Here is a 24027-nt window from a genome sequence, read left to right as displayed (position 1 = left end):
TTCCCTTAGAGATTTACTGTTTCCCCATCTCCCATGTTTATGTAAGGTATACATGTTATTAAACATACTAATTTTTCTCATTCATCTTTCTTTTGTTACTACAACTACTACAAAGAGAAAATTATTTTTCTTCTGTATACCATGTTCCTCAAGAAAACTGAAAACTACAGAAAAACTTTGAAAAATAACAAAATTCAACCACAATACCTCATACTTTATTTCTTTTCAATAAATACATTAAAATACAGGTTTTGTACCTACTTCTTTACTCAATGATGGTTCCCAAACTCTCCTGAAAGAATGTATATTCTGGGAGATTTAAAATCATGACAAATCAGTTTGTCAGCAAATACACTGAACTATAATTTCTGGTATCAAAAGAATATGTGATATAGCAGAGCTATACATCTAACATGCCTACCATTTTTTTTTTTTTTTTTTTTTTACATTTCTTACCTGGTTATTTTCTTCATCCTCAAATATAAAATCTTGCTGCATAACTTCATTGTCTAAATTAGTGCCAGCCACAGGTTCTGAACAGTCTCTGTTACTACTACTGGCATTAATAATATCATCGGCAATCTCAACCCTATTAATGAAGATTAAAAAAAAATCAGATTAGGTTAATGATAAGCATAACTGTCTTTAAAAAATAAATAAATATTAGTAATGTCCTTTGCATAAAAATCCACATTTTGTCCTATTAACTCAAATCATAAAATCTGCTAATTTATGTATTTTTTCCCTCTTATTGGGATGTTGTCAGAGACTTTGAAAATTTTCAGTCAAATGCCTTCTAAATATGTGTGTGTGTGTGTGTGTGTGTGTGAGAGAGAGAGAGAGAGAGAGAGAGAGAGAGAGAGAGAGAGAGGGAGAGAAATTTCCCTTCCAATACACATTCCTACATGATACTGACCTATTTGTCCTGATTTAATATATATTTACTATTAGAGACCATAGTGTTCAACACCTTATCCAAGTACAACAGGAATAGCTTCTACTGCAGATTTTCCAACTTATACAATTTAGAATATGCAAAATATTGCAGTTTGGGTTTACAAAGATGATACTGCCACCAATGATGAAACATGAGTCATTTCCCCAGTAGTAAAAATATGAATACTGTCTAAGTAAAGGGCAAGCTTCAAGGATCCCAAGCTAAGCTAAAAACAAATTTCAAGGGATTTGCTATTACATCCGTTAAAACATTTCCTATTTCCAGCTTTTAGATACCACCTTTCCTTTCCTATTCAGCCCAAGTACTCCTTATAGATCCAGGTGTATAAGTTCTAATTATGTCCTCAAAGCACACAAATCAGGGCTATCATCACACAGAACTGCAGTGCGTCCCATGGCACACATGCACTTGTACAATACAGTATTCCTAAAATTCCAACCATGGTTTTCATATTCAATAGCTATTCTAGTTAGAGCTTTTAAAATCAAGTCACCCTACCTGGTATGGTGGCACACACCTGCAGTCCGGCTACTCAGAAGGCTGAGGTAGGAGGATTGCAAGTTTGAAGCTAGTCTGGGCAATTTAGCAAGAGTCTATCTCAAAATTAAGAATGAAAAAGGGGGAGTTGGGGTTGTGGCTCAACAGTAGCATGGGCGGGGGGCTCTGGGTTCAATCCTCAGCACCACATAAAAAATAAAAATAAAATAAAGGTATTATGTCCAACTACAAGTTAAAAAAAAAAAAACAACCAAAAAAATATTAAAAAAAAAATAAAAATAAAAAGGGGGGCTAAGGTTGTGGCTCAATGGTATAGTGCCTGCCTGGCATGTGTGAGGCACTAGGCTCAATCCTCAATACCATATAAATAAATAAATAAAAGTGTTGTGTCCATCTACTACTAAAAAAAATTTTTTTAAATGAAAAAGGGTTTGGCAGGGTAAGATTAGCAAGGATGGTGTAATGTGATAGACATCATTATCCAAAGTACATGTATTAAGACATAAATTGATGTGAACATACTTTATATACAGAGGTATGAAAAAATTGTTCTATATGTATAATAAAATTGTGATGCATTCTGCTGTCATGTATTTAAAAAATAAAACCAGTTAAGAAAAAAGAAAAAGGGTTTGGAATGTAACTCCATGGTTCAATCTCTAGTACCACAAAAACAAAGAAGTCACTCCACCCAATTAACAAATTTTACTTTCCTACAATACTCCAAATTTGGGTATATCTCACACATCTGTCTCCAAAATACAAACAATACATAAAAATATGAAATCATTTCATTGTGGTCTCTGAGCGAAGTACACATATATCCTAAGTGTAGGAATGAGGTGACAGAAAAGTAGGTTAAGTCTGTCCTTCATTAAAACGTTAACAATAGGTAAAATGTCAGATAAACAATGGACTTGGTATCATATATAATGGTGCTTTTATACAAATTCACCTATTATCAGTTAATCTAAAAAATCATGTGGGGCGGGGAAAGGCTAGTGGCAGAGGATAACAATTTAAACAGCAAACAATATTTTTGTCCACCATTACAAAATGATCATATGCACTAGACTAATATTAATCTGCTGTCCCTGTAACTATCTATATAGATCACAGCATGACCATCTCTTACACAGAGTAGGAGTCCAATTTATTTAAGTTAGTCTACATACAACATATACTTAGCTTTAAAAAAGTTTATACATAATTTACACAAAAGTATTTACAAAGTCACTATTATACTGATTTTCAGAAATACTCAAGCAAAAACTCCATTATTTAAGAAATAAAAGCGTAGTAAGAAAAAAAAATTTATAACTCTCAATAAAAAACATTAAAATGTTCCTTACTGGTTATTAGGTCTTTCCTCAACACAATTAATACTTCCTGCTTCATTATTACATATCAGACTTTGCTGCTGTAAATTCTTAAGATCATGATCTATGCTGCTCTGCAGATCAAAAAGGTGCTGTTCCACAGCTGCTCTAATTGTTCTTTCTAAAACACTAAAAAAGAGAATGCATGTTAGTGAGAAGCAGGCACCCTAACTGGGTATATGGCCATATAAACTTAAATATTAAGACCTATCACAAATAAAACAAATTATTATGGCATTTAAATGGCTAAAAGTATAAAAAGAAATACGCAAAAGAAAACAATAATAACTTAAATTTTAAAATGAAAAAGATGATGCAATACAATCAAGCATAATGTCACAATTATTACTAGATTATTGGAACAATAACCCAATAATTCATTCCTCACTATATAGAAAACCATTTTATATAGACTTTCCAAACCTAAGCTGATAAGACAAAATAATTTACCAACACCCAGCTATAAAAAATGTAGGGTATTACTCATATTTTCTACATAAATTCTACTTTTTAAAGAAAACTTAATGAAAGCTCTATCAACATTTTTCAATTATTCAAAAGGAACAAAAAATCATCTGAAGAAAGCTCATCTTTTATTTTGAATATCAGTGTAAGAATTTCTTCTTCATTTGTTCCTATTACAATATATAAAATTGTATTTAGTTTACTGCCTATATGTAATTTCTAAAGTGAGCACAATACACTACATGATTCTCATCTCTACAGCTTAGTAATATTTTAAATTCTTAAAAATTTGTCTTCTGTATTACTTACTCTGCAGAGGCTGGTAAGATGCTGGTGGGAGATATATGGGCACTGAAATCAAAGAAAGAAATAAGCTACAGAAATTTTCAATACTATAAATTTTATTTTTTAATTTTTTCTAATTAGATATACATGAAAGTACTATATTTTTTTCACTACTAAATGACTATACAACGTGCTAAAAACTGTCACATTTGCATTACCTTGATATAGCCAGAACAGCATGCACACACAGTTTCATGCTTTCAATTACAAATCAGGTTGGAAGCATTTTCTGAATCTTGTTGGTAAATGTTTTAAATATTAAAGATAAATCTGAGGGCTGGGTTTGTGACTCAATAGTAAAGCATTTGCCTAGCACCTGTGAGTGTGAGGCCTTGGATTTAGTCCCCAGTACGACCAAAAACAACAAGAAAAAAGAAAAAAAAAAAAAGAATAGAAATTTGAAATAACATATCACTAATAAGACAAAAATTTTTAAAGTATTTATTGAATATTTAATATGAGCCAGAGTTTGACATGCGTTTATCTCATTTAATAGCTCTCAATAGCTGGAAGTTATAATTATTTCTCCCTTTCCATAAAACTGAAGCTCAAAGATGTTAATTACCTGGCCCAAATGCACACAGATTGGGGTCCCCAAAATACCTGCTATTAACAAAAATGCTGTTTTGCCCTCAAAAACTAAATCAGTGATTAAAAACAACAAAAGTAGAAAACAGCACAGCATGAATAAATATTTCTAGCAGAGTATTTTTCTAAAGAAACTATTTTTCAGGGGCTGAAGTTGTGGCTCAGTGGTAAAGTGCTTGCCTCATACATGTGAGGCACTAGGTTCGATCCTCAGCACCACATAAATTAACAAAATAAAGGTATTGTGTCCACCTACAATTAAATAAATATTTTTTAAAAACTATTTTTCACACAAAAAGACCTTTAATATTTAGTGGAAGGAGGATAGGATATGCAACTACTTCATCTGGTACTCATTCAAAGAAACATGATCTATTCCAAGGCTGAAGGAAAAATCAGTTGTATTGGATTCAAGAAAATAGGAGTAACATTAGCAGTTCATAAATACAGGGGGCTTTTTATTTTTTAAATCATGTGAGGTAAGGTATATTTAAATGACATTGTATATCTAAGTACATCGGACATCTGAGCCACCACTTAGTCATTGCGAGGATTGATCCTTGCACCACACACCCTATTGACCTATATACCACATCTATAGCTACCTTGTCATTGTTTTATGCAAGTTTAAATTGGTTCTGCGAAGATCCTCTAAAAAAAAATAATAATAATACAATCTATTAACCATTATAAAAGAACAGTCAATCATCAAGCTAATATTCCCATGATTCACTGAGATTCACATTTATCATTCACCCCAAAATCTCCAGGTCTCCCTTGGAAAAGTATACCATTAGCAAACTGCAAAAGTGCTTCAACAGACAACATAGTTAAGCCATCTTCGTTTGATACACGTAACATCCTACTTTGCTTAATAACATATTTTAAAGAAGTCCTTTAGAACTTCATTTCTGAAATCAGAAAAAGCTGGGGAGGAAAACCATATACATGTGCATAAAAAAAAGTATAGCCAACAGTCTATTTCTAGTAGCAAGCTAAAAGTTTAAATAGTGACTTCTGTAGAAAATAAAAAAGATAAAATGAGGCTTTTATAAAAGAGTTTTAATGCCAACTAGGATTTTTTTTGATATTTTGCACAATTATCTAAGGCTTATATTTTAAATTTTAGTTATGAGTTGCTATTTTGATTAATACAAGTTAAATCATTGATTTTCCTCATTAACATCTGCAGTCTCTATTAAATTTAGAGAGATACTCATTTTAGCTTTAAAAATTACCTGACAATGTAGAAAAGTTTATAAGAGAGTCATTCACCAGAAATCACACTATGAGAAGGAAATGGTACACCAGAGAGTGGGAAAAAGATGTCTGACATACATAATTTAAAAAACCAGGGCTGGGGATGTGGCTCAAGTGGTAAACTCTCTCGCCTGGCATGCGCGGGGCGCTGGGTTTGATCCTCAGCACCACATAAAAATAAAGATGTTGTGTCCACCGAAAACTGAAAAAAATAAATATTAAAAAATTCTCTCTCTCTCTCTCTCTAAAAAAAAAAAATCCAAATCAATAAGAAAAAGACAACCCAACAGAAAATTAGGCAACAAATCTGAACTGGCATTTCATAAAAAGAGAAATAAATCAATACATGTATAAAATGCAGGAGACACCCTTCATAAAATGACAATGAAATACTACTACATATATACCACATTAGTTCAAACAAAGTGTTGCAAAGACATGGAGCAATGGAAATTCTTACACTGCTAGTACTGAAATGAGCACTTTGAAAAATAATCTAGCAATATATACTGAAACCAAACACTGGTATTATCTTACACGGATACCAACAGATATATACAAAATATCACAGCAATATCATTCATAATGGTCAAAGTAAAATCATATTATACAAAATTGTATTATGATATTAGTCAATAATTAAAAAGTGAGAACAATCCAACTGCTCACTAATGGTAAAATGGGTAATTGTGATGTATAACAGAATGACTTAGGATGAAAATGACCTCCTCACCTAATTGGGAAGGAAGGAAGGTCAGAATTTTGAGCTACTGTGCTACTATTAGTGTTTATTTCTAAATGTGGGTGATGATTACATGAATATTTGCTTTTTTTGCTAACTTATTTGCTATATGTTTTATAGCAATTTTTATATGTAGGATTTATTTTCCAATTTAAAAAGGAAAAGAAAAATAAAGTAGACACCAGTGTCTTCCCCTCACACTTCAAAGGTACGGCCCCCAAACCTACATATTTAACAAGTATCAATGATGATTTTATCCATACAGTAAGTTTGAACACTGGCCTAGATCTATATCCGGTCTTCAGTTATTCAAATGAACTACAGAAGTTCTGATGACTTTAAATAGGATGCACATGCAGGGTATTTCATCTTTTCGCTTCCTACCCCTTCTGTTACTGAAAAAAGACAAGTATATATAAAAGCAGTAATGAGAGAGCTAGATTATTGGCAGAAGAGTAACAATTCATTAGCCCTGAAGAGTATGCTGAGACAACCAAATAAACAGCTCCCTTCTAATAAGGGCCACTTCATTTAAAAAAAAAAAAGGAAAAAATTATTTGAGTGTCAATAAGGACCCCTCCTCCCCAAATCCACAGTAAAATGAAACAATCCTTTAAGAATGAGATTGCCACCTGTAAGACTACACACAAAACTGATTGTACAAGTTTGTTCTCTGAATTTCTGAAAGGCAAAGGACTGATTTAGTTTTCAGATTTTATAAAATTTTGCCAGGCATAGTGGCACATGCCAGTAATCCCAGTGACACAAAAGGCTGAGGCAGGAGGATTGCAACTTAGGGCCTCAGCAACTTCTGCAGTACTATTAGTGGCTTTTTTTTCCCTAGATGTGGGTGATGGTTACATGAATATTTGTTTTTTACTAACTTATTTGCTATATGTTTTATATCAACTTCTGCTGAGGCCCTAAGCAACTTTGCAAGACCCTGTCTCAAAAAAAAGTGGGTTAGGGATATAGCTCAGTTGGTAGCATACACAAGGCCCTGGGTTCAATCCCCAGCACCACAAAAAATAAGTCTGAGGATGTGGTTCAGTGGTTAAGCGCTCCTAGGTTCAATTCCCAGTACCAAAATAAACAACAACAACAACAAAAAACAGATTTCACAGAATTTAACTGTTCTTTATTTTCAAATTTTAGCCATATTCTGTGAATAAAAGCCCTCATGCACAACCAGGGCTCAACAAATATACGAATGTAAAAGCACTTGACGATATAGCTATGTGTCTGCAGCTAAACAGCACAGTTGTAACAAGGACGTGAATTCTAATTAATAAAGATACACACACACACACACACACACACACACACACACACAAACAAAAAAACCCAAGACCATGCTGACTAGTACCTATGCCATAAAAAGTACCTTAAAATGTTGTGTTTATAAACCCACACACAAGGAAGACTAGTCTGAAAAATCAAACATTAAATGACAAAGGACATAAAGTCTCCAGTCAAGTATCATGTTAAGGACTACAGTCATTCCTTGACCTTTTCTCTCTTTGCTGTTAATTCTAATTTTAAATTTGCCTATACTCACATTTCTTTTTTTTTATGTCAATTTTTTTAAGGATTATAAAATACAAACCAGGACAGTATTGCAAGTAAAAGCAGAGCAAATTAGAAACCTAGTGCTAAACTTTTAAGGATATGAAGTCAAATGACGCTGTCATATACATCATATCATATTCTTTAGAGCAGAAAATCTATTGTATAATAATTTAATTCTAATTATTAATTTTTATAATTCAAATGCAAAGATCATAATTTTAGTTTCCCAATTCCAAATATTTAATGCTACAAACAATATTTGAATAAATTCTAGCCAACCTCAATGAACTTTGAAAAGGATCACTATACCTGTACATAGAGCCTTGCATGCAAGTCATTCTGAATATCCTGTAACTCCCAACAAAAATATCAGCAAAAACATTCACTTTAAATATAATTAGGATGGTGATGGGCTTTCAAAAACTTCTGAGCAATAATCTTGCTGAGTTCTTCAAAAGAGAGGAGCACTATATTCTGCAGTCTACGCAGTAAGGAGATGGCAACGTGAGGTCACCACTGACAAGGAGGTACCCAGTTGACTGTCCACAAATTTTATCCTAACTACTTTGCAACTTTTCAGGAGGCAGGAAAAATTGTGAATCTGGCTAGGACTCCTACAAAAATATTTATGCCTGCTTATGTCACTGGGGGCATGCCTTTCATAGGGATTGTGGGGACTTGGTCTCTTCCCTCTTTTTTGCTTCCTGACTCATGAGATGAGCAATTTGTTTAGCACATGCTCCCACCATTATGTGCTACCTTGTCAGAAGGCCAAATTGATGGGGCCAGTCTGGAACCTCCCAAACCATGAACTGAAATAAACCTTTTATTTTTATAAGTTATTTATCATGAGTATTTCATTATAATGATGAAAAGCTGGTTAATACAAAGCCTAAAATAATACAGACAGAAATCAATCTGTTTTCATTAATCACACAATTATCACAAATACAAAATTGCTAAAATAGATGCAAAATACATTATCTAATTTCTGAAAAGCATTAATGGTTAATTTTTCAAGTCTAAAAATTGGATGACTTCAGATAAATCAAGTAAAATGACACTAAAATTATCATTTAAAAAACCGTGGATTCAAAAAATAAACACATAAAACAAAATCATATATCCTTTTAAAACCACAAGTAAAAATCCTTTTCTCCCTTTGCCTACCAATATGAGTCCTCTGTGACAGGAGATAGAGAATACCGGAAGATTTCTCATTACTATAATTGGTCAGTAAGTCATGTATAACAAATCTTTGAAATATCAAATGCATCATTTATAGGGCAGAAAAGGGAAGGAGAGAAGCTGTCGATCATGATCTGGTACTTAAAAACAGTGAATTAGTAAAATCCATCAACTGAAATATTTTACAAGCTATCTGATTCAATGAATGAAAGAAAAGCAAAATAATTCTTCTATAATTCACATGTCTATCCAGTCAGCTAACAGCACATTTTCTCAATAATGAGGCAGATCAAGAAAAGTTGAGAGCTCCGCAGTAATGGAGGCTGAGGATGAGTGCTGGGTTCTGGTTCTAGCTTTAGCTCTGCCACTGACTCAGGGTCTGGGTCTGGATCTGGGTCTAGTGGCCTGAAACCTGGACGCCCTGCTTCAACCCTCCAGGCGGGGACAGCCTGCATACAGGCAGCTGGTTTGGGGAGCTTTAACGCCTGGAGCTAGTTATCTTGCCTGGGGTCCAGTCTTTAAAGCCACTTCCTCCTCCCAGGATCCCGCCCCACTGGCCGGGCCTCCTCCATGCAGTTGAAACAGGTTGACAACCATTATCTTGGGTTGCAACTACAGGTGGCACTGGAAGCAGACTGGTTCCCGGACATGCCCGGGGGAAGGAGGGGCCCTAGTCGGCAGCAGCTAAGCCGTTAAGCTTTACCTTCTTTACAGACTTTGGTTGGTGGGGGCTGTAGCAATGGAACAGGCTTGAGAAACAGGAATAGTAGCACTACTGGCCTTCCAGTTCCGCCTATCAGCCTTAATCACCCCAGATCCTGTGCATCATTGCCAAATTCCTGACTTGCCTGTGGATGGGAGCCTGCTTTTTGAATTTCTTTTCTTCATCTACCTTTTGGTTGCTCTGTTCATTCAGTACATCAACATCTACAAAACCGTGTGGTGGTATCCTTACAATCATCCTGCCTTTTGTACTTCACTGAATTTTCATCTCATTGATTATCACCTGGCAGCATTCATCACGGTGATGCTCGCAAGGAGGCTTGTGTGGGCCCTCATCTCCGAAGCCACCAAGGCGGGTGCAGCATCTATGATTCACTACAAGGTTCTGATATCAGCTCGCTTGGTGATTCTCACTTTGTGTGGATGGGTAAAATCTCTTTAGAAGCCATTCAGTACTTAATCTCCTCTTCCTTGGCTGTTTGGTGTTTATGTTCCTCTCTGATGTTTCCACCAAGATAGTAGAGCTCATCTTCTTCTCACAGACTATAATTATGTGGTACAACATCAGGGGGTAGAGGAAAGCGCCTCAACTCTGCCCCCTATGGCCTCAAGGGGTGCTGGTGCAGCATAGCAGATGTTTATATAGAGCCATGGGGCCTTACAACGTGGCAATGCCTTCAGATGTATCCCATGCCCGTTTTTATTTCCTGTTTCATCGTCCATTAAGGCTGTAAAATCTACTAATCCTTATTGAGGGCAGTGTTGTCTTCTACCAGCCCTATTCCTTGCTGTGGTCGGAGAAGTGGAATCACACACTTTCCATGGCTCTCATCCTCTTCTGCAACTACTATGTTTTATTTAAGCTCCTTCGGACAGAATAGTATTAGGCAGGGCATACTCCTACCCACTCAGCAGTTATGAACTTAAGGCAAACTAAGCTGTCTCTCAACAGCAAGGGAGAACTCAGATAAAAGTATTTTCATACGTTCTATTTTTTTCTTGCGATTTTTATAAATATTTAAGATATTTTATATTTTGTATACTATTACGTTTTGAAAGTCGGGAAGGGTAAGGGATATTAAATGTATCCATAAACAAGATGATGTGATCTTTCATGTGTTAGTACATTTGAATAATACATGTGTGAGAGGTATGCCTCTCTAGTAAAAAGATTGATTTGTTTTTTAAAAAAAAAAAAAAAGATAAAAGAAAAGTTGAACCATCAGGAACAAACGAACTCAGAAGAACCAAGTCCTAGCTTCAACAATCCACAAGAAAATTATCAATTTCTTTTTCTTTCTAATTTCTAGGTTTTAACAAGGCATTAAAAGCACTTTAAATGAACTTTATAATACCAAGAAATTGGGGTTTTTTCTCTCTCTTTGACAATAGGCCCTCACTTCTGTTTATCTAGCTAATCCCCTTATCAAATTGTAGTATGGCCACTTGGTGTTCTCTCCCTAACATGCATTCTCTTCTTTATAGTATGGATAGGCTGAAAATTTTTCAAATCTCAGTTGTTTCCCTTTTAATAATTCCATCTTCATTTCTCTCTTCTCATATTATAACTATAAAGAGTCAAGAGGAAATATGCAGCTTCTTAAAAAATTTGCTTAGATATTCCTCAGCCAAAAATCCAAAATTGTGGCTCTAAAGTCCCATCTTCCACAAAATACCAACATGAACACAATTCAGTCAAGTTCTCTGCCACTTTATATAACCAAAATTGTGATTCAGTGTCTGGTGAGGGCCCAATCATGCTGTCCTTTTACTGCACGTAGCAGGAGGGCAGGGTCTCTTTCAGGACACTTTTATAAGGTCACTGTTCCCATCCATGAGGGTTACCTCACCCCAAACAAATCTAATCACTTCCCAAAAGCCTCACCTCCTACTAATACAAAGGCCTTGACAATTAGGATCTCAACAAAAAAATTTTGAGAAGTCAGGCTGAAGCTGTGGCTCAGTGGTAGAGCACTCGCCTAAAACGTGCAAGGCCATGGGTTCAAACCTCAGCACCATATAAAAATAAACAAGTAAAATAAAAGTATTGTGTCCAACTACAACTAAAAAATAAATATTAAAAAAAAAGAATTTTGATGGGGCTGGGGATGTGGCTCAAGCGGTAACGCGCTCGCCTGGCATGCGTGCAGCCTGGGTTCGATCCTCAGCACCACATACAAACAAAGATGTTGTGTCTGCTGAAAACTAAAAAATAAATATTAAAAAAAAATTAAAAAAAAAAAAAAAAAAGAATGAGAAGTCACCAACATTCAGATCATAATAGCAACAGATTAAATGCAGAACAAATTATGAGAATCCATTAAGCCAGAATTGAAGATATTAATACACATGTAACAAGTTGGGGGAGGGGTCACAATCACTTCATTAAAAATATTTTACTAGACACAATGACACATGCCTGTAATTCAAGAGGCTGAGACAGGAGGATTGCCAAATTTGAAGCCAGCCTCAGCAACTAAGCAAGGTCCCATCTCAAAATAAAAAGGGTGCCAGGTGTGGTGATGTATACCTAATCTCAGCAACTTGGGAGGCTGAGGCACCAGGATTCAAAATTCAAAACCAACCTCAGCAACTTAGTGAGATTCTGTCTCAAAATAAAAAAGGGCTAGGGATTGGACTCTGTGTTAACATCCCTGGGTCTAATCCTCAATACCCAAACTAAAAATAAACAAATAAGGCCTGGGGCTGTAGTTCAATGGCAAAGTGCTTGCCAAGCATGTGTGAGGCACTGGGTTCGATCCTCAGCAACACAAAAATATAAACAAATAAAATAAAGGTATTCTGTCCATACACAACTACAAAAAATAATAATAAAATAAACAAAATAAAGGCATTCTGTCTATCTATAACTACATATATATATATATATATATTTGTAGTTGTAGATATATAAAGTAAATAAAATAATAAAATAGAAAAAAGGGCTGGGGAGTTAGCTCAGTGGTAAATCACTCCTGTGTTCAATCACTGGTACCAAAAAAAAAAAAAATTTTAATTTAAATTTTGTTTAATTCTAATTAGTTTAAGTACATACACTTGTTATTAGTTTAAATACATACCTTATTGGAGAATATAGCTCTAACTTAACTAAATTTAAAACACTCATTTAAATCTACTGTTGTCATTTCCTCAAGAAAATACTGCTAGCCTGGCTAGGTATTCAAGGCCAGCCTCCACAACTTAGAAAAATCCTTTCTCAAACCAAAAAATAAAAAGGCAGAGCACACCTGGGTTCAATCTCCAGCACGATGGTTGGTGCAGGGATAGAACACATGTATCTGCATTTGTCTATATATGTATTGCTAAGGGCAATTTAAATTGGATCAAGTCTTTCTGAAGTGGTTTGGAAATACCAAAACCCATAAAGGTACACTCCTTGAGACCAAAGAATCCATTCAAACAATTCAAAACGAGAAAAGGGCCAAGGAACAAAGGTTTATTTTGTAGCAGTACAATATTGACAAGCTAGCTAACTCAAAATGTCAAAAAAAATAAAAAGACCATTAAGTTAATATACACACATATACTGAATAACTAACTCAATATATAATTATAATATAAGAGGGGCCAGGTTGTAGCTCAGTAGTAGAGCACTCGCCTAGCACATGTGAGGCACTGGGTTCAATCCTCAGCACCACATAATTAATTAATTAAAGGTATTGTGTTAAAAATTAATAATAATAATAATAATAATAATAATGAGACCATCATAAACAAATTTCTAGTCACTTTTGTTAGCAGACTGGTTCTTCTAGCCGGTTTCATTTTCCAAATTCTTACTAACAGTGTTTTTTTGTTTATTTGTTTTGCAGTACTGAGGACTGACCTCAGAGCCTCAAGCATGCTAGACAAGGACTCCAACACCGAGCTACATTCCCAGCCCTTTATTTTAAGATGGGATCCCTCTAATATGCCCAGGCTAGCCTTAAACTTGCAATTCTCCTGTCTTGTCCTCCTAAGTAGCTGCGATTACAAACATGACCCACTGTGCTTGGCATTACCAGTTATTTTTAAATGACATTTTTTTTTCCAGACTCAAAATTATCATTTCCTCTGCTTTTTAACCAGCATTGAATCAAAATAAACATAAAAAAAAAATATCTAACAGACTAAAGAGATAGATTTGCCCTTTTAATTAAAAGGGATCAGTAAACCATGGAGCCATATAGAAAACTAGCAGAGAATTTAGCAAATCCAAAACTATGTTTCAGAAGTTCTTGAATTCTCTGAAGTTTCCTAAACAGTGCACAAAATGGTCCTGGATATCTGATGGAATGGTGCCTACCCCATTTTCCAAACTTACTCAGCCTGTCATGTAAATACTTTCGTTTTATCATGAAAAGGATTAGAAAGTTCTATTTTAATAAAATCAGACTTCCTACAAGCTGGAAATACAAGTAAATTCAATTACTATATGCTTCTCTAGCAATTCTACCTGTAGAATTTTCAAAATATTACCAAGCTAAAACAAAATTATAATTTTATACATTTAACAAGGTAATATAAAAAACATATTTTATGAAAAAAATGTAAGACTGATTATTTATTTATGTATTTAATTCTTACTTTGCCAGGGGTTGAACCCAGAGCCTCAAACATTAGGCAAGTGCTCTACCTCTGAGCTACACCCTCGGCCAAAGAGGTTTGATTTTTGAAGGAAGGTATAACTTTAATAACTGAAAACTCCTTAGTAAGGGTGCTGCCTTAAATTTTCTTCTTCTTGGGGCTGGGGATGTGGCTCAAGCGGTAGCGTGCTCGCCTGGCATGCGTTTGGCCCAGGTTCGATCCTCAGCACCACATACAAACAAAGATGTGTGTCCACCGAAAACTGAAAATTAAATATTGAAATTCTCTCTCTCGCTCGCTCTTTCTCTCTCTTGCTCTCTTTCTCTCTCTTAAAAAGAAAATTCTTCTTGTTTCTCATTCAAAAATGTCAATCTTTTACATGTAGATATAATTTGTATATCATGTTGGAGTCTACGTGTAGAAGGAAATGCTCAAAAGGTAAAGTCCAATCAACTGAAATAATTACCTTGTTGATGCTGTAACACTACTTGATTCCAGGATGTTTTCAGTTATTCTTAATTGTACCACCTCTGGCACGTCATTTGATTTTTCTGTACCCTCTTCTGGAAGTTCTTCTATATGTTCCAGCTTTTCATCTTCCTCTTCTTCCTCAGAAAGTTCATTAACCTATATGAATAAAAATAAACTCATATGACATATCTGAGACATAACACTTCAAGAAAATTATAAACACAAACTTTTTAAATTTCTTCATTTCTTAAAACCAATCTCTCTTTTGGAGTGACCACCAACTTTTTTATATAAAAAAAATTGTAGGTATGTGAATGCATGACCAATGTGATTCTGCAACCTGTATACTCAGAAAAATGAGATATTGTATTCCATGTGATTCAAATGTATGATATGTCAAGGTCATTGTACTGTCATGTATATAACTAATAAAAAAAATTGTAGGAACAGGGTACAATCCCAGCTACTCAGAAAGCTGAGGCAAGGGGACCCCAGTTCCATGCCAGCCTGGACAATGTTTCTAGACCCTGTCTCAAAATAAAGGCTGGCAGTGGTAGGGAGAGGTACAGTGACTCAAGGAAGAGTGCCTGCCTAGCATGCAAGAGACCCGAGGTTCGATCTCACAAAACAAATAAAATTATAAACCTGAAAAATATAATATTTTGAAGCAGAAAGTAATAACTGAATAACTATATCACTAGAAACATGAATCAGACTGCAAACTAATTAAAATCCTGCACACTGTAGTGAACATTAAGAAAGCTTCATTTTCTAACTGGTTTTGTAAATATAATAGTTACAAAAAGGGGGCTGGGTTGTAGCTCAGTGGCAGAGTGCTTGCCTAGCACATGTAATGCACTAGGTTTGATTCTCAGCACCACATAGAGATAATAAATAAACAAAATAAAGATTAATGACAACTAAAAATATTTTTTTTTTAAATTAGTTACAAAAGACTTCTATTTGATCAGGTTTCCAGGTATAGTAAACAAGTCATTTTAATACACAGTAAGTGTGAAAATAGAAAGGCACAAAAATTTTGCATTAAGGTATTAGCTATGCTTTAGAAATTGTCAGCAAACTTCTAAATGAGTCAGATTAAATTTTTCATAAATAAATTGGAACTGTAACAAGGAAGAACTTGGATTTTGACCATTAAGCACAAGTTATAAAATGTTTTCCATCATCAAACTGGCTCTATTAGGAAATTATTCTAATAAAAAGACACTAAAATACTCAAGAAGGAAAATCAGTTAAATATTTTTGAATGAGAAATATTTTGAAGTTATCCCAAAGAAGAAATTACCTATACATGGTCATAATATCCATTTGGGGAGGGGGTAACTGGGATTGAATTTGTGGTCACTCAACCACTGAGCCACATCCCCAGCCCTATTTTGTATTTTATTTAGAGTTTATAACCAAATACTTGTCATTAAAAACATAAGCAAGAAAGTATATTTTTGAGGGCTATGGGTATAGCTCAGAGGTAGATGATGTGCAAGGTCCTACATTCAATCCCCAGGACCAATATTTTTTTTTAAGTACACTTCCAGTCCATTCTAGCCAAACACAATGGACATATCTAGAATAAATTTAGTTACTACATATATTAGTGGTATTTTACTTGGTGGACATACAAATACAGTTGGTACAATACTGTCAGAAAGTAAAACTGCAACCAAAGAGTTAATTATGCTGATATTCCTAATCAAAAACACATTGACTATCTAAAGTATAACATGATAGTTAAAAGGCTTCAGAGGCAGAAAAAACTGTAGTATAATATTTCCATTTCATACCTAAGACTTGGAGAAGTTATAGTGGCTACAAGGAATGTGTGAATAGATATTACACTACTTACCTCACAGAACTGGATTGAAAGGATTAAACAATACAGGTAAACACTTGAGCAGGAAGAGAACAACCATCTAAACCATAAGCAAAAGCTCTAAACCATTGGTATATCAAAGTCATTAGTCAGTAATTAATTTTTAGGGACCCTTCTAACAATTTATGACCTCATTTTGTAAACTATTTACTTCATATATAAAGTATATGCAACAGATTGCTAAGTTTGTTATGTTTGTAAATGTCACCCCTCATCTATCACATGTCATGTACAACTGTGATGGGAAAAACTGATAATCACTGGCCTAAGTGGTTATTTAACCAAGAAGTTAAGATTTATACACAAAGGAAGCTGGGGATATAGCTCAGTGGTAGAACACTTGCCTAGCATGTTGCCTATGTTCAATCCCTGGTATCACCAAGAGAAAAAGAAAAAAATAATTTATACACAAAGATGAAAATTCAAAATGACAGATCAATTTTTAAAGAATTTGGGCTGGGGTTGTGGCTCAGTGGTTGCGTGCTTACCTAGCACACATGAGGTACCAGGTTCGATCCTCAGCACCACACAAAAATGAAATAAAGATTGTGTGTCCACCTACAACTAAAAAATGAATATTTAAAAAAAAATTTTAAAAGAATTAAAATTATCCTTCTTTCTCATCTACGTATTTAATTAATTAGTGAAAGTCAAGAGAATGTACTTAAGACACATTAACCTGGTAACCTAAGCAAGAAAAATACTGAAGGGGAAAATACTGTTTTCACAACTATAAAATGGGAATGACTGCAGCTGAAAAATAAGTTTGAATACAACTGCAGAATATCCCAAAAATAAATAAATAAATAAAGATGGCTTTTTAAACTGAGAATAAATACTTATTCAGTCCACACATTTTTACTATAGATACTACTATTGTAATATGTTACATCACACTTTTTAAAATCATTTTGTTCCTACAGCCAATAGCTCTTAGGAACTTCAAAGACTACTCCACTATACTGATTACATTATATTCAATAAGTTTTACATAAATTGACATTCTCCAGTATTTTTTTACCAATAGTATACTAAGATATGACGTGAACAATATCTAGTATTTTTTCCTTCTCCCCAAATCCAACTCCCAGGCCTTCTAATGTAATTTCTTCTGTAAGAATTCAACTCAATTATTTTGAACAGGACTAAGCGTTAGGCCTGGGGCTGTAGCTCAGTGGTAGAACACTTGCCTCACATGTGTGAGGACTGGGTTCAATCCTCAGCACTACACAAAAATAAAGATATTGTGCCCATCTATAACTAAAAAAATATTTTTAAAAAAGACTAAGCATTAGAGTAAAATGCTCTTTCACATGAATCCTCAAAGTTTTTCTTGATCTTTGCCTGGTCAACTTGACCTTCTTACCAACACCCTATTCTGTTAAGTTACTTTGAATTTGCCCTCTGTATGCAGCAGCCTCAACTTCACTTATGGAAAACCCTCATCCATACTTACATCTCTTCTTTCTTTGACTGCTGTAATTCCCTTCTCTAGGGCCTCGTGAAATGCCTGCTCTCCAGACTCCAGTTTGTGGAGAACGCTGCTACCTGCCTTCTCAAATGTACAAAGAAACATTATTATCACCTCCATCTTCAAATCACTATACTGGATTTGTATTCATTTAAGGATTCCATATAAAGTCCACCTAGACTCTGTGTCATTTTTTTAACACTACCTATTAATCATCTCCAACCATCTCTCTCATGTACTTAATAAAAATATCTACCACCCTGACAGGATTTTAACAGCCAAATATTTGTATTAGTGGAATGAAATGCCAAAAGAAGTGCTACATAAATTTTTGCTTCCTTCAAATACAAAATCAGGAGAAAAAGCAAAGCACTGCCAGATGGGCCATGTTTCCCTACATCTTTAAATATGTGAATAAGACATTAGGAACATTTAAGTTAGACCAACTCAAACACACAAGCAAGTTATGCTAAGTGTGAGGATATTTTATTTCACTCATCTACTTTCAGAGAATTACATTATCAGATCATTCTGCTACACAAATCTACTTTATCAAATCTGCTTTAAAAAGACCAAACTTTACAATCTCTATTTTTGTTACTTGTAACCCATTTTAACTCAGAAATTAATAAAAATAGTTAAGAAAATGAATTGTGGTAATTAGCAATATGAGTCAAAGATTAGATTAAATAAATAAATATATATATAACACACACACACACACACATATCACAATCACCTAGGACCCCTGGCACAATCCCATTTACTTGGGCATATTCTACTCAAAAAGCTAAAAATGTTCTTTTATATCCATGGCTAAATCTGCAGAATTCACTCTAACATAAAACAATACATGTTAAGTCAATTTTACTACTGCTTAAAAAATACAAAATCACTGATGCAATACAAATAAGCTACAGATATATTTCAGCAACATCAGGAAACCACATGATAATTATACCACAATATAAAACGTAAGGCACATCTTGTAGATTTTAGGAGTCAAGACATTAGGTCAAATTGGCATCACCAATTTCTCACAAGTCAAATCATCTTAGAAATGTAGAAAATTAGTGACACAAATATGTATATTATTTCACTTTGAACAGCCATTAATTTACTTAAAAAAATGCTGACTTAAGACATAATTTAAGAACAAAAAGGTGACATGCAAATTTTCTCAACAGATGGGATTACTTACAGGCATGGAAATACATTAAGGTTTAAAGCACATCTATCTACTTGTCATCTTCTTGTCATTTTCTTTTAAGCAAGAATAATTTGGATAGTAGTTCTAATCTTTTAGGGTTTTTTTTGGTGGTACTAGGAATTAAATCCAGGCAAGTACTAGGCAAGTGAGCTACATTCCCAGTTCTAAGCAAGAATAATTTAGAAGAGAAACATTAGTTCTTTAATTTTTAAGTCAGGAACTATATATGATAACTGGAAACTTTCAAAAAAATATATCAAGGAATCCAGCACAATGGTAAATGCCTATAATCCCAGTTACTTGGGAGTTTAGGCAGGAGGATCAAGACCGGCCTGGGCAATTTAATGAGGCTGTGTCGCAAAATAAAAATTTTTAAAAGATATGGGGATGTAGCCCAGTGTTTGATACCCAGTACCAAAAAAAAAAAAAGTATCAAGTGGTTGGAAAAATACCTCAGTAGCAAAGTGCTTGCCTAGCACAAAAAAGGCCCTAGGTTCAATCCTCAGATACTTCCAGGAACTGTGGCACATGCCTGTAATCCTAGTGACTTGAGAGGCTGAGGAATGAGGATCACAAGTCCAAGACCAACCTCAGCAACTTATCAAGACCCTGTCTCAGGGCTGGGGATGTGGCTCAAGCAGTAGCGTGCTCGCCTGGCATGCATGCGGCCCGGGTTCGATCCTCAGCACCACATACAAAAAAACAAAGATATTGTGTCCGCCGAAAACTAAAAAATAAATATTAAAAAAAATTCTCTCTCTCTCATCTCTCTCTCTCTTAAAAAAAAATGGAGTCACATCAGTTTCTCACTATCTTCTTTTGCTGCAGTCTCTGCTTTCATCCTCTGCTCTCTGCTCTCTTAAAAATCTGGCATCTGTTACTATTTCTTTAAAGTCACTGAGACTTGAAAGAGAGAGATGAAAAGGCAGAAACAGAAAAAGGAAAGGAATTCAGAAGAGAATAAGGGGAAAGAGAGAAAGGGAAGGAAAACGAAAGATTAAAATGCTCATCTTAAAAATTAAAGAAGGTATGAACCCCAAATGTTAAAAAGTAAAAGTTTACAAAAGAATTGAAAATCTTTTAAACAAAAGCTGTAAGTAAATCCCAGTGGCTCAGGAGGCTGAAGAAGAAAGATAGTGAGTTCGAAACCAGCCTCAACAAAAATAAGATGCTAAGCAACTCAGTAAGACCCCGTCTCTAAATAAAAAACAAAGTAGGGCCTGGGATGTGGCTTAGGGGACGAATGCCCCTGAGTTCAATCCCCAGTACCCCACATCCCACACACAAAAAAAAGCTATAAGTACTCAGAAATAAAACTCCTAATTCACACAATCATATACAAGAACTAATGAAAATCTGTATGATGGGGCTGGACATAGACCTCAGAGGCAGAGTGCTTTGCGGGCATGTATAAGGCCTTGGGTTCTATCCCAAGCACTACCTCCCACAAAAAAAAAAAAAAAAAAAAAAAGACAATCTGTATAATAAACTACCTTTTAAGAGCTGCTAGTTTAATATTGCAGCCAAAGAAAAGGAACCAATCCAAATGTCCATCACCTAATAGTGTGTACCTAAGAGTGATGATGCACATCTATATTTCCAGTTACTGGACAAACTAAAGCAGGAAGATTTTAAATTTGAGGCCACCATGAACAACTTAAACTCTGTCTCAAAATTACTAAAAAAGAGCTAAGGACATTATTCAGAGACAGAATGCTCCTGGTTCATTCCCCAGTACTGCAAAAATAAATAAAATGTAATTCAATCATTTAAACAAATAGTTTAGTCATACAATTTATCATTAAAACCTGGACACATCTGACAGTGACAGCTAGAGTTACTAAATATTATACTAGAAATAGATATAAACCAGAACTGTTCTGAGAAAACCTTTTCAAGTGGAAATAGGACTATAAAATCAAATGCTAAAATTCTATCTATACAATAGAAATTACACAGAGGTAAAAATAAAAGAACACTCTCTCTATATACTAATAAGAAAAATCTACAAGACATACTATTAAGTGATATAAAACAAGGTACAGATCAGTGTAGTGCTATGCTACTTTTCTGTTAAAAAACTTGAGAGGGGGCTGGGGGTTGTGGCTCAGTGGTAGAACGCTCGCCTAGCGCGAGAGGCATTGGGTTTGATTCTCAGCACCACATGTAAATAAATTAATAAAGATCCATTGACAACTGAAAAAAAAAAAAAACCTGAGACAAGGGCTAAGTTGTGGCTCAGTGGTAACACATATGCCTAGCACATGAGAGGCACTGGGTTCAATTCTCAGAACCACATATAAATAAATAAAATTAAGGTCTCATTGACAACTAAAAAAATTTAAAAAATTTTTTTTTAGACTGAGAAGATATGTACCTGTATTTACATTAAAATACTCTGGGAAAACATCAGAAATCAGTAGTAGAGCAGGGAAAAGTATATTTTACTTTTTTTTTTTAAACCAGGTAAATTATTATCCATAAAAAGAATAAAGTATCAACCCCACCCCAAATATAAATAACTTCATAGTTTTTACTTAACAGAAGTTTGGTGGCAAACCACCTAAGTGCAAATACTCAGCTTCAATATTCTCATTTCAGAAAGGAAAAAAGCAAACAGGATCCTTGAACAGTCTCAACCTAGTCATCAGAGCATAGTAATAACAACAAAGAAAAAAAATAGCTTTAGAAATATATTTTTCCCCCTTTTATTTTCAGGGGAGGGGTGTTACTAGGGATTGAACCCAGAGGTCCTTTATCACTGAGCCACATCCCCAGCCCATTCTTCTTTTTCTTTTTAATTTTGAGACCAGGTCCTGCCAAATTGCTTAGGGTCTTGCTAAGTTGCTGAGGCTGGCTTTGAACTTGCAGTCCTCCTGCCTCAGCCCTATGAGCCGCTGGGTTTACAGGAATGCTCAACCATGTCCAGATTTTTTTATTTTTTTAAATATTTTTTAGTTGTAGTTAGACACAATACCTTTATTTATTTTTATGTGGTGCTGAGGATTGAACCCAGTGGGCCTCATACATGCTAAGAGAGCGCTCTACTGCTGAACCACAACCCAGGCCCACGTCCAGCTTTTTATTCAAAAATAAAAAGGTGAGACAGGGTCTTACTAAATTGCTAAAGTTGGCCTCAAACTTGTGATCCATCTGCCTCAGCCTCCCATATCACTGGGATTATAGGAATGCAGTACCACACCATTTGGAAATGGATTTTGATATTCTAGAGTCAACAGAATTAAGAAAAAATTATCTGTAATTCAACCTATGAATTTCCAGATGCTTTCCATTAATGAGAACGATTACAATACTATCTTGACCTGTTATTTTAATCCAGAAAAATTTCAAATTTCTGAGAGTCTGTAAAGGGTTGGGATGCAGTTCACTGATAGAGATCTTGCCTGCATGCCTGAGGCCTTGGGTTCAATCCCTAGCACTGCAAAAACTAAAATAGAAAATAAATGACTTTTCCCTATTGCCCAAATGGAAGACAGAAAGTTGTTCAGAGGCAACCAAAAAAAAAAAACCTACTGACTATATTTTAATCAAGAGAACCATCTCAAGTTCAGTATTTAAATTCTGTGTAAGCTTATGTCAACTCGTAAAGAGCATATTCTTAAAAACAAAAATTCTCATTTTCAAATAGAATTTTAAAATTTTCTCACCTGTTCTGTAATTGAGCTCAAATCATTTGATGAAAAATCTTCCTCCTCATTTTCAAAAAATTCATAGTAATTTTCCAGAAGTCCCGCCATTATCCTGCTCACAATTTCTTGCTCTTTCATATCTTCCACATCTGTGTAAATGCTAAGAAGAAAAGTCCACATTGAGAGTTATTAAATTAATCGTAAAGTTAGAAAAGAACCAATGAGTCACCTTATAAATCTGAGCAACTTACGGCATTATTCTGTGCCTCAGTTTTCCCATCTGTAAAACCTACCTAATTTGTACTGTTTATAAAAATGATGCAAGGATTAATCAGATCTACTATAAAAGATAATGGTTCCTCAAGTATCCTATGATCTTTGAGAGAAAATATAATGCTTCTCTTCCACAAACCCATTTTTAAAAACTAAACAAAAATTTGTGAAAGAACTTACTGAAAGACATCTGGACCAAAGACAGCAGCCAAAGAATTTGCAGACCAAATTTCTTCATGATGTGATGCTACATTGGCTAAAAATCTACACAGAAACTTTAACAAACTGTAATTAACAGGTGGAAGCTGTTGCAAGAGGAATCTCAACTTTCTTCCAAATTCATCTTCATTATTATAATCTATAAAAACATAATGACATATTTTCTTAATGAAGTAAAAAGTAAAGCTCAGATACTTTGCCAGATTCACATTACTCCACCCACATCACCTTTTTACTATAATAACTCAAAAACCTCTTCACTTCCTCTACTAGAGGCCTTAGGGCTTTGCATTTCACTTATTAAGTAGGAGAAGTGTTGAAAAGGAGGAGGTGGAGAAAGGAACTCAAGCTTTCAATTGCTAGGGGATGTTTTCCTCACCTATTACTCATTGGCCTTAATTTTCAAATTTTTAAAAAGTACTCATCATACTGTCTCTTGCATGACTATACCTGTTTTTACAAACTAGTACCAAATATAAGAAGTCAAAAAACACTGGCCATGCCAGTTAATGCAAACTAATAATTAGGAAAGTAGAGATG

At 34.6% G+C, this 24027-nt stretch overlaps 1 protein-coding gene and 1 pseudogene across 10 annotated transcripts in view; one reads left to right on the top strand and one right to left on the bottom strand.

Annotated features, from left to right (window-relative positions):
- Fam13b (family with sequence similarity 13 member B) overlaps window positions 1-24027 on the bottom strand; it is a 73681-nt gene that overhangs the window by 29340 nt on the left and 20314 nt on the right. For 3 of the 10 annotated variants that reach the window (XM_076856900.1, XM_076856904.1, XM_076856902.1), the window contains exons 5-11: window positions 23449-23626; window positions 23014-23155; window positions 18121-18216; window positions 14769-14929; window positions 3610-3651; window positions 2809-2964; window positions 457-589 (exon numbers count right to left, since the gene is read on the bottom strand). In XM_076856900.1, the coding sequence (XP_076713015.1) occupies window positions 457-589; window positions 2809-2964; window positions 3610-3651; window positions 14769-14929; window positions 18121-18216; window positions 23014-23155; window positions 23449-23626 (908 nt within the window). The remainder of the gene's footprint in view (window positions 1-456; window positions 590-2808; window positions 2965-3609; window positions 3652-14768; window positions 14930-18120; window positions 18217-23013; window positions 23156-23448; window positions 23627-24027) is intronic. The other 7 variants (XM_076856908.1, XM_076856909.1, XM_076856910.1 and 4 more) reach the window with 3 other exon arrangements.
- Window positions 9641-10346, top strand: LOC143400006 (transmembrane protein 39A pseudogene; annotated as a pseudogene).

The sequence above is a fragment of the Callospermophilus lateralis genome, chromosome 5 (assembly GCF_048772815.1).
Source record: "Callospermophilus lateralis isolate mCalLat2 chromosome 5, mCalLat2.hap1, whole genome shotgun sequence".
NCBI classification, from domain to species: domain Eukaryota; kingdom Metazoa; phylum Chordata; class Mammalia; order Rodentia; family Sciuridae; genus Callospermophilus; species Callospermophilus lateralis.
The sequence above is the reverse complement of the archived record's forward strand: the minus strand, read 5'-3'. Positions and strand labels throughout refer to the sequence as shown.